An 11,904-nucleotide genomic window follows, 5' to 3' on the forward strand; every position below is an offset into this window, starting at 1 on the left:
GCATGTGCCCACTCATGTGCATTCGCAAACACATACACAATTAGAATAATAAGGAGACAACTCTTTTTAGGTGTGCATGCACACATACATACAATATTGGAATAGTAAGGAGACAAATCTTTTTAGGTATAAGTGGTACATACAACTTCAGTAGGATGCTCAAAGGCAATAATATCGCCTTTTTTAGACAAAGATCTACTGCATGTGTTGGTGCAAACAAATAGCACCATCTTTGTGTGTTTAGAGGAATTATGGATATAATCCACTTATCTTGAGCAACCATACCCCTTTAGTGGTGGATGTCCCCCAAACCTGAGTGATCAACATGGCTCTATCTATAGAGAGCCTAGAGAGTCAAAGTTCTTCATGTTGCTTTCATACCGAGTTAGTGGGATTATTGTTAGGGAATAACCAACATAGCACTTTATATTCGTTGTGTTTTTAGTATAATATCCATTTAACACTAGGATCACGTCTCAATTTTGGCTCCACAATGACCTAATGAGATGAGATGTTTGATCGGCATATTACGTTTGCATGGGTTATATCATAAGAGTATTCTTCTAGCCGGTGGGCCGAAGCACAAGACCTCACTAGTGGGGATAATGATGAAGTGGGGAAGCTTTTGCTTGAAGCCTTACGTTGTGGATGAATTTAGGTGTTGCGTGTGTCCTACTTATCGATTGTGAAAACATAGGGCTCCTACCACACAAGATTGAAGGGTGAAGTGCGGTGATAGTGTGGAAATATGGAGATTGATTGGAAAGGGCGAGTTGCCTCCATGTGGGCAACACACACTTTAGAAGAAAGGAGATTTGAGATTTAAAAGAATAAGGTTGAGGGAAAGGGGGAAGGGGGCCGCCTAAATGATGAGCGAGGTGGGTGCCAAATAGTTTGGGTGAATGGAAAAAGAGTGTGTGTTACACCTAAAGGTAGTAAGGGGATGCCGGCTTGTACATACCTACAACCATCATACAATACCGAGGATAAGTGAGAGCTAGAATTCGCCACGTGGAGGGCCCTAGATCTCCGTGGAATACATATACGCTTTGAGCCTACTACGACTACGTAGAAATATACGAATACGTGTACACTCGTGCGGGTGGGCACTGCAGACAATAGGTGTAAAGCGACGGGTGAGGTGAAGAAGGCGAGTGTGAATGGGCCCGTCAGACGGTGCTGCATACGCAGTTTGTTTGATTCTTTTGTCTGCCAGCCGGTCTGCGATACATTCAATTTAATTCAGTATTCATGTCCGCCATAGTGACGACCTAGTCTATGGTCTTGAAAACACAATATGTGGGGTTAAGCTTCTGGTTTAGCCAATATCCTCTCTCCTGGTTTAGCCATCTCTCTCTCTCTCTCTCTCTCTCTCTCTCTCTCTTCTCCAGTGCAAATTGCCCTTTGAAGTTTGCAGGCCAAAAAAAAAAGCCATAGCCATGTGCTTCTTCCTTATTATGGATGCTTTTCTTCTCTGCCTTGAACGTGCATCGTGTGTCCCATTAGGTTATGCAGCAGTCCCTCCCTAGATAGAATGCAAATTCAAAGCTTTCTTCATAAGTCTTCATCAATTGAGCATAAAATCTTTGTTGCACTCCTACTGCAGCAGCTCCATCATCTCTCTCTTTCTCTTAAATTGGATCCACATTTGTCGATTCTTCCTACTTACCTTTGCACATATTCATTGCTTCCACCCACCGCATGTACCTTGCCTGCTGCTTTTAGCTGCTTTTTCTAACTCAACCCAGAGAGGTTCTGAACTTCTGATCGATTGGTGTTCGCGCCCAGCCAGACAGCATTCACAGCAAAACATTTCCCCCCCCCCCCCCCGCCCCTCACTGCGTATTTGAAACAACAGTGGGAGATCACCCCAGCACAGGCTGCATGACGCTCGTGGGTGATGGGTGTGAGGTTGCAAGACCGCACACTCATCTGCTTGCCGTCGCAGTTGCGCTATGGCACCCAGATTTGGGACCCTGATCGGAAGGACCTCCTTGTGATAATTTCTCTAGTGTTTCAGCTCGCCCTAGCACCTTCACTTGGCTTCATTAACCTAAGCTCTCAACAGTGTAATACCCCTCAATTATCATTTCTCTTGTATCCGACAGCAGCTGAATGTCGGGGGCGCACTTTGATTGCAACCGTCTTGGCGCATTTTGGGTTTAACATGGATTCTGGTGATCATGGCCAGGATCAGTCGGAAAGAGATTCTGGTGCCGGAGGGAGTCCCGACAGAAGTCTGCCGCTGCAGCTTGTGCAGTTTGCGACAGACCCTGGTGGTACAAGAGGCGTGCTTGGCTTCCAGCATCACATGGCCGGCGCCTCTCTCGCACAAGCTATGGCAGCTATGGGCGGCGGGGCTGCGATGGGCAGCTCACAAGTTACGGCAGGACTCGGCCAGAAATATTCATCGGAAGAACTGGGCACTGCCTTGACGGTAGCCACAGCTGCTGGAGGTCCTAGCGCCCAGCACGAAGGACAGCTCGTTGCTGGAGCTCCGCCAGAAGGACAGCAGATCGCAGTGAGGAAGCCGCCACCCAAACGATCGTCGACCAAGGATCGGCACACTAAAGTGGACGGACGTGGGAGGCGCATCCGCATGCCGGCCACTTGTGCGGCGAGAATCTTTCAGTTGACCAGAGAATTGGGCCATAAATCGGACGGAGAGACCATAGAGTGGTTGCTGCGGCATGCGGAACCGGCGATCATCGCCGCCACGGGCACGGGGACAGTGCCCGCTTCCTTTCAGACAAGCGGAGGGTCGCAGCGTTCTTCGGCCGCCAGTGTGTCGGCTCCGCTGCAGAAAGGGCCAGCAGTATTTCATGGGAGCCTTGGCTTGGCTGGGCTAGGGCAGAGGGAGGCGGAGATGGGCGGCCGAGAAGCAGCGGCAGCGGCGCAGCTGGAGCAGGCGGTGCGCAGAGGAGAATGGGAGACAGAGGAGAGAAGGTTAGCATTAAGCGGCGGCCATGATATGATGGGCGGCTTCCAGCATGAGGGTCTGATGGGGGAGGCTGCCGCGGCGGAGGAGATGCAGGCAGCCATGGGGGTCGATCCAGCGGAAAGAAAACGGATGAGGATAAAAGAAGATTATGAGCAGCAGCAACGGGCGGCTGCAGCGGCGGCGCTAAGGCGGGGTGTAGGAGGGTCGCACACGTCAGCAGCGGGCCTGATGCCTGCGCCCGCAATGTGGGCGGTCACACCGGGCAGCGGGCCAGCCTTCTGGATGCTACCCATGAGCGCAGCGGCGGGCGCATCGAACCCTAGCATAATGGCAGCGCCCTCGGAACAAACCTGGACATTCCCATCGCAGGCGCCGAGTGGGACAATGTATAGGATGGCAGCGCCACCAGGCACATCGATACATTTAGGCGGCGGCGGTGGCGTGTCGTCAGCGGCGGCGAACTCGATGGTGCCGTTAGGATTGATGCCCAGGTTCAACCTATCAGGAGGGATGGGCTTGGACATGCAAGCAGCGGGGAGTCAGTATGGGCACATGCAGATGGGGTCAATGCTACTGCCCGGGCTAGGTTCCGAACATCAGCAGCCAGGTCCACACTTGGGTATGCTGGCCGCGTTGAGCTCGATGCCCCCCGGCGGTGGCGGCACTCGCCCGCCCGACCACCACCAGCACCACCACGCGCCCTCCCATCCAGACACTTCGGACGACCCCTCCAGCCCCCAGTGAGACTTGGATGTCACTCTTATCTAACACTGTTAATTTTTTCTATGAATTCTCCAACGCTGTAATCCTCCAGTCTTAAACCCTACCATAGTAATACTTTAATTGATTCTCTAATCCTTGTAGCGCCACCTCCTTTGATTAATTCCTCAAACCTAGTTCCTTAATTAACCCTAAGCTTCCCCATGACAGCCCCGTAGGCCCTTTTATGCTGGTTATCATTGCGGCTAGCTCAGATTAGCTTACAATACATACAGGATCATCAATACACAGCAATCTTATTATCACTTATGTGTATACATGTACTATTACTGTGTATGATCATTAGACCTCCTTCAACAACAGCAGCCAATATTAGCCGGCCCGGCGTCTCAATGCGCCCTTGGACGGCTTCCTACTCCATCATCAGCTCGCTGGATGTACCAGTAACCAATTGATCATCTAGGTTCGACTTCAGCATAATACTGTGGGTAACCCATAATGATTTTTATAGCTTATTCTTTGTTGCTGCCCTGATCCACTTAAATGACAACATGAAATAAAATGTCCTGCAGATTGTCAAAATTATCTTTTTATCTCATGAGCAGATCAGTGATCTTCTCTTATGCTCAATATCTTGCAGACATTAGAGCTTGGGTAAACACCTTCTCTACTTAGTTGCTACTTGTTTGGTCCAGAGTCACCACGATCTATTACATGAGTCACTTGCCACACCTTTGATAAGAGTAAATCGCAGCGAATGGTGTTATCATTAATGGCTCTCAGTTGCTTAATTTGTTGCTATCTTACTTCAGTCGTGTGCTCACTGCTGGTTGAGAACTTGAGTGCATTAGATCTGTAGTTACCTATAACTCATTAATGCTTAAATATAACAACAGCACGGCGACAGATTAATAATAAACAGTAGTAAGCTTGTTTTTGAGACGTAACCATCGTAAGAAAACTTTTCGGAAAACAACAAAGCGTAAGGAGCAAGCGTTTGCGCTGCTGCTGAATCCAGAGGGTCCTGAACCGGTAGGATGCTACGCTACATAATTAGAAGTAGAATACACAGTATACCAGCCATGTTTTCGGGATCGTATAAATGCAGGTTCATGTAACGTAAGTGGCAAACGACAAAAGGAAGCGTGGCGCGCGTTTGTATTACACGAATTTATATACGGCGTGTGGGTTTCTGTTGGATGGAACGTGCTTACGTTGGGTGGTTGGGTAGGTGGGTGGGTGTTTCTGAGCCAGTGACATTGTGTTCTTGACTTGATATCAGAAGTGTTTTGATAATTTTGATGAGTACCCGCTCGAGAGTCATAGAGTGATAACATTTTATTATTATTTCTTTTTAGGGGAATTTGAAGTGAGTGCACACACACCACTCACCACCATCTACATAGGGCGAGTTTCCACGGTGCTCGTTTCTAGTTTCATGGTAGTTAAAGACACAAACGTCTGAAAGTAATCTTGTGATTGTGAGCTCAACCCCTACTTTTTCAAAGGGGTTGAGTGGCCAAGTGAAATTTCAAGTGCAAGTGCACTTAGGCACAGATTCCACGCTAGGCTAAATTTCCAATTCATTTGGAGTTTTTCAGGCATTGAATGTGAGATCCCATTGCCCCCTCGCACGCCGGATTCGCGGTAGTTGGTAGCGGAAGCAGCTCCTTCATGCGCGGGGCAGGGTTTTCCACTCGGGGCCTCGCTCTCGAATGTCTGGGCACACGAGACTAAGCTGGTGGTCATTCCAAACACCGAAACCAGAAAAATTTTTCATGCTCGGTAAACGGGGACGATTCTACCATTTTGAATTTTTCTAACGACGTCAAGATACTAAAGTAACCTTCATCTGATTAAACCAGATAGAAGGAAAACTATCACAAACTTATCTTGAAGGAATCAACGCTTTTTTCCTGATTGAATCAAGCACAGCCGTCGTTGATCTATTCATTTGAGAAGTCTCAGGTTATTGTTTAACTATTCGAGTTCTAAGCGTATTCCTATTAATCACAAAATAAATTTATCTAAAATTTCTCTTTAAATAAAATATTCATTATTTTAATATACCAAAATTTCTCTTTTTTCATTTAATTACATGGATCTCCATTATGATGGGAATTCCTCTTTTTGCATAAAAATAAAAATACCAAAAATTTCTCATTTCTCTAATTAGTTATTTATGCATAAATACTACAAAATAGTTTTCCACGAATGTAATGAAAATTATTCTTTTAGCATAGGATGACTAATCCTAGAATATGGTAGGAAGTCCTCTTTTCACATTATGTACAAAAATGAATTATGTATTAATTTCTAAAAATTTTACCATAGCTTCGCTGCTATTATTGATAATTTTTAATATTTTTGAAAAGAATAAGACTCAATAATATAATTATGATAGAATAACTATCATTAGATCTAAATCCAATTTATGAAATTAAATCATAAGTTTATCATAATTGTATTAGTATAAAAGCATAAAAAGCCATTTTCTTAACCTCTAGCTTCACAAGCCTAGAGTTTGATTTTTGAATTGAGAATTTATCAATGAGAAGCATCATTTGAATAGACAATTGGTCATAGGAATGACCATTCTTTTGTGGGGAGAGAGAGATATACATAAAAAACATCCTAAATTAAGCATAAAGATAAACTTTTCTTAATTATTCATTACAACTCTTAAGAAAAGCTTGATTTGCATTATAAACACTTAATTAGAAACTTCTCAAGCTTGAGAGGGATTGAGAAGTGAAAACATTAAGAATAGTAGAGAAAAACCATGAAATTATATCTTACCACTTGATTTTGCTTGCTTCTTTATCATAGAAGGAAGCCCCCAACCAATCAATTGGTTTAGTATGTTGATAAGAAAGTCCCAAGGATTGTTGAAGAGAGAGAGAAGCTCCACACTCTCCAAAAGTAGAGGATTTTTAAGGGATAATAGAAAATATACTTATTTTAATGTAAACTGGCATGGTCTAGTTCACAGGTGAGAATACAAAAGAATGAGGGTCTATTTATAAGTGAGGGAGACCACTAAATGAGTCCAACTAAGTTCTAGAATTTTCCAGTTTTAGTTTGTGGCTGAATTTGGACAAGATTTGGACCAGTTTAGCTCCCATTTTGATCCAGTTTGATCCAGGAGAGATAAAAATATCACAATTTTTTTGATTTATAAACTCATCCACATGTGCAAAATAGGCGTCAAAAATTTATCATTATTCCAAAATATCTCATTTTTCAATATGAAATTGCTATTTATAATAGTTTCGACTAGCTTTAAAAATAATCCTTCAATAGAAATCATAATATTTTTGATCATCATTTTCCAAAATTTTGAGTCCATTGTATTACAAAAATGTATCCTCTAAACTCTCCGTTGAAGACCAGCTGGCCAACCAAATCCAGTATCAAAATTTGGTTCTCAAAAATCTTTCCTTTTTGTCCATCCGAAATCTTCCTTGACGTACGCATGGGTATCCTAGTAACCGCGAGCCCGTGTATCACCTGGTCAGAACCCTCTAGGATCCTCCTTAGGTGTCCTAGCACTTCACTCAAGGACCGCTTCGTCGGTCCTCGCCCACCATCGTACAGGAAGCGTACCGTTTTAACCGTACCGAGGCTGGTCAAGACCTCGTCGAGAGGCTTTGCTCAACGTCCCTTGATGACTCCCCGCCAGCTGTTCCAACGAACCTCCTCTTAGAAAAACATAAGCCAATTGCTTGCTCCAGTATTCTGGCGTAAAACAATTCTTTGAATGAAAAAACAGAGGTTCCAATGCAAGTGAAATTCTAGTTTGAGATCGGTTCCAAAAATCCTTTTTCCATAATTCCCAGTTTCATAATGAGGATCCTTGATTCCTCATGAGGGTAATCTATCCATCATTTTGTCCATTTGTCCAACTAGATTCTTGGTGAGTTTGGTCAAGGAAAAACTAGATTAGTTTCGGTAGTCTATTCTTTGGATTTAGTAACTGGAATTGGTCACGAAGTTTTTGTCTGATTCAGATCGAGAGAAGGACAATTAGGTTTACTGTCCATCTCTCACGTAGTCTAACCAAATTCATTCGGTTTAGTTCTACAAGGATTCCCTTCTTCAACTAAACATCTAGATTTTGGGTAAATATCAATTTAGTGATTTTACTAATTAAATATCCAAAGATATTCCTTCTATCACATAATTTCTCAGCCTTAATTCATTAGGTAGAATTATGGTGGAAATTCATCTTTTGACACACTAAAATTTAATTCAAATCCATCTTTTCTTAAATATCATAAAAATTCTTCTTTTAGCTAAAATATCAATACCTGTTTTTTTGAATACTTGAAATCCTTCTTTTTCTCATTTCAATGAGTGCAATCCAATTATCGTGGGAATTCTTCTTTTATCATAAATTAAATCTACTTAAAATTCTTCTTAAAAATTACATAAAATATCCATTAATTCCATTAAGCTAAAAATTTCACTTTTCTCATTTAAACATTTGAATTCCAATATGGTGGGAATTCCTCTTTTACCATAAATTAAATCTACTTAAAATTCTTGGTATGCCTACCTGGATTTTTTGCATGAATCGCCGGCTAGGGGGCCTGGAAGCTCTTTTCCTCGGTACCCGCGCAAAAACCTAACCAAATCTTTATAAAGGAATCCCACCAATTCAGTGGTCGGGTGGTTGGCTAACCCATGGGCCGGATGGGGTTAGGCTGGATTGGAGGATTCCTCAGAAACAACTAGATACGATTAGTTACATTATTTGGTTTTAAATCCTGAGAAGACCTTGTTCTGTGGGAGGGAATCATCGACTGTGCCTCGTAAATAAAGAAAAAAGCGGTGATTCCATGGACCAAGTGCAAGTCTCTTCTTGATCTGACCATGTGACTTGAGGTTTGGTCAGATCAATTTATTTAGTTAAGACTTAACTCGTTAGAGTAATTTCCCCGTTAGAAGATTTTTCCCAATTGGCAGAATCGCGCGTGCCTTTCGGGCGAGGGGAGTCTTCCGGGCCCGGTCTCGGAGGGGCCACCCGGGCTAGCCTTTCATCCCAGACATCCGCGCAGGAGGCCGACGCCTCTTCCGCCGCCGGCAGGAGCCCCGGAGCGGGCGGGGGACCTCACATGGAACTTCCATATTCTGAGCTTGACCTTGTTGTCTCTTAGGCGATGGAAGATTGAATCACCTTCTGGAGCTAGAAATCTTTTGAAAGATGATGGTGCTGGCTTCGGCGGGGCGGGACCTTGACATCAAAGGCCTTGGCAAAATCCTTCGCCATCCATACTGCTTCGGCCATGGAAACTGGCTTGGCATTCTTCACTAGGATATTCAAAGGTTCGTTCAGTCCCCCTGAATGAACCTAGCCATTATCAGCTATTCTTCATCCAGCGGTGGTGAGTACTTGAGGAGGAGAGCGAACGCTTGGTGATACAATTCAATAGTTCTGCTCCCCCTGGGTTAACTCTAAGAATTCGTTCATCTTGGTTTCCAAAAAGCCAGGAGAACAAAATCTCTTCCTTAGGTAAATCTTGAGATCATTCCATGTCTGGGTGTTCCAATCCAGCTGGTTTGTCTTACAGTGGTTTCTCCATGCCACTCTAGCTGTTTCTACTATCTTCAGCCTTGCAAGAGCCATTTTACTTTTCTCATTGTACCCGATAACATCGAAGTATTCTTCCATTGCTTCAATCCACTTCTCCACAGCCTCACCCAAGTTTTACCCTTCACCATTGAAAGGTCCAGGCTGCGATCTATGAAGAGTTTTACGAACATCCAAGTCGAGCTCTTCCTCATCGAGTTGGGGGTTATCATTCCTACCACGACGACCTCGATCCATGATCCTATCAATATGAAAATTCTTGTTAAGTCTCTAAATGAGTCCAACTAAGTTCTAGAAATTTCGAGCTTCAGTTTGGCTGAAGCTTCAGTTTCGAGCTTCAGTTTGGCTGAATTTGGACAAGATTTGGACTAGTTTAGCTCCCATTTCGAGCTTCAGTTTGGCTGAATTTGGACAAGATTTGGACTAGTTTGGCTCCCATTTTGATCCAGTTTGATCTAGGAGAGATAAAAATATCACAATTTTTTTGATTTAAAAACTCATCCACATGTATGAAATTGGCGCCTACCTTAAAGTCTCCCCCAAGGTGTCAAAAATGTATTATTATTCCAAAATATCTCAGTGTTTTTAACTACTTAGTCAACTCTTCATCTTATGTGAGCATTTACTCATTTTTGGGTATTTTCTTTTATTCTTTGGATTTATCTCATCCACACACTTGGATTAATTCTATTGGCCCATAGGAACCGTAATTGGACCATAATCCAAAATTGGACCATAGGAACCGTAATTGGACCATAATCCAAAATTTTTAAAAAATCTTAACCCTTGGGCTAAGGTCTTTTAGATCATTTTTAATTCATTCCTAATGCACTTTGAAGAATTTATTTTGAACGTCTGTTTCAAGGAAAACCATTTCAGACACTAGGAGGATTTTTATATCCAAAGATATCTCAATTTTGGATTATCTCTTTCTAGGCCAAAACAGGGTAAAACGAGATCTTTCTTCTATTTCAGAGAGGGGAATAATTACAAGAATAGAAGAGGAGGTTCTTACACCTTTACACCTCAAAAGCTGGAGGGAGGAATCTTACATTTTAAATCCTTGTTTTACACATTTTTTATATACAGAAGGGTACCATTTAAAGGGGTTATTCACAGGTTGAATAGAAAAAGGGTATGTTTTATTTATGAAAAATTCACAGATTAGGGGTTTTTAAAATAGGCCTTGAATGCACGTGATATAGGGGGTTTACATATAGTGAACCCCCCGAGGATTATAATTTGTAGAGGGGGGATTTTATTTATATAAATTTATAGAGGGAGGATTTTAATTCAAAATCTGAACATGTATACTTACAAAAGGAGGGTGATAGCCCATAAGAGAAGCATTTCTAGCTTCCTTTGGTCACTCCCTTCCGATGGGACATCATCCGAGTCAAGGATTTCCATGAATTTTGGCATGTGCATGGGTGACAGGGGCTTCTTTGTGGTGGATGAGGTCTAGATTTAGCCACACATCCCGCTTAGGCATCTTCAGCTTTAGCTTGCTTGACCTCACCTTAGAGCTGGTCTCTTTGGGCTTCATGTGCCTGGGCTGCCGTAATCTTTGCAATCTCTAGGGCTTAGTATTGAAGTTGGAGTTTGGCCATGGGAACATTTGAATGTTCTATTCAATGCTAGAAAAATGTAGCATTTTGTGTATATTATATCAAATGAAATTTTCCTTTGCCTTTATTTTACAAGAATAGTTTTAAACAGAATTTAGCTACAAATCAAAGATGTAGTTGTTTTATCATGTTTAAGGCCAACTATCTTTTAGGATTACAGCGATAATGTCTGGTGAGCATGGGAGTAGCTACTAAAACAAGATACTACAAAGTACACACTCTACACTAGTAGTAGTGAACGATGAGATAGAGAGAATGCACTGTGATTGTGATTTTTTTTAATTAGGACAAAAACGCATCAATCTCCGACGATAGAGTTACAGCTATTCGTGTGGGTCATGAAAACTTCAACCAAGTGCTTGCGTGGAGGTGGCAAGGTTGGTGCTTCAAATCCTAGGGCATGAAAACCCTATGCTAATAATATTTTACGTCCCCTCCACTTCATTTCACTTTCAAATTTTCAAAATGCATTTTATACCAAATGCCTATTTAGACACGGTGGCCACAAGGGGCCACGTGGTGGCATGAGAGCCGGCCAGGTGGTTCACGGCCCTCTAGGCGAACCCGGCCCTCCGCACGAACCAACCCTTAAAAATTTCCAACCAAACTGGTGAGTCGAGACTCGCCGTGAACAAATCCCTAATTCCAAGAGATGCCAGATGGGCGTGTCTTCTAGCTAAATCCCCAGAATTTACGAAATCCGAATACCGTTAACACTGAGCATTAATTTAACGTGCCCCCGGGAGTGAACAGCGGGAAATGTGTCACCGTGTGTTTGGCGGGCGGGCGGGCGGGCGGGCGGGCGGGCGGGACACCTTGGACAGAGCGATGGCATGTGAAGCCAATTGTATTAACTCTGCTCTCTCTCTCTCTTTCTCTCTGTGGGTACCTTGGGATGTGGACTGTGCATTGAAAGCGAGTTGTGATGATTCCCGGCGCCCAGCTGCACGAGGGATTGGTGGGAAACTCCGTCTTCGAGAAGAACTTGAGTCGAGAATCGTTCATTTGCACATTGCCGATTG

At 43.3% G+C, this 11,904-nt stretch overlaps 1 protein-coding gene across 1 annotated transcript; it reads left to right on the top strand.

Annotated features, from left to right (window-relative positions):
* The first annotated feature begins 1,239 nt into the window (after window positions 1–1,239).
* On the top strand, window positions 1,240–4,243 carry LOC147639729 (uncharacterized). The gene has a single exon (XM_086773277.1). It carries the CDS (start codon window positions 1,901–1,903, stop codon window positions 3,683–3,685), a length of 1,785 nt encoding a protein of 594 aa, XP_086629403.1. The 5' UTR covers window positions 1,240–1,900; the 3' UTR covers window positions 3,686–4,243.
* The last annotated feature ends 7,661 nt before the right edge of the window (window positions 4,244–11,904 follow it).

This window comes from Cibotium barometz, chromosome 3 (genome assembly GCF_041138505.1).
Source record: "Cibotium barometz isolate CiBa-2024 chromosome 3, ASM4113850v1, whole genome shotgun sequence".
Lineage (NCBI taxonomy): Eukaryota > Viridiplantae > Streptophyta > Polypodiopsida > Cyatheales > Cibotiaceae > Cibotium > Cibotium barometz.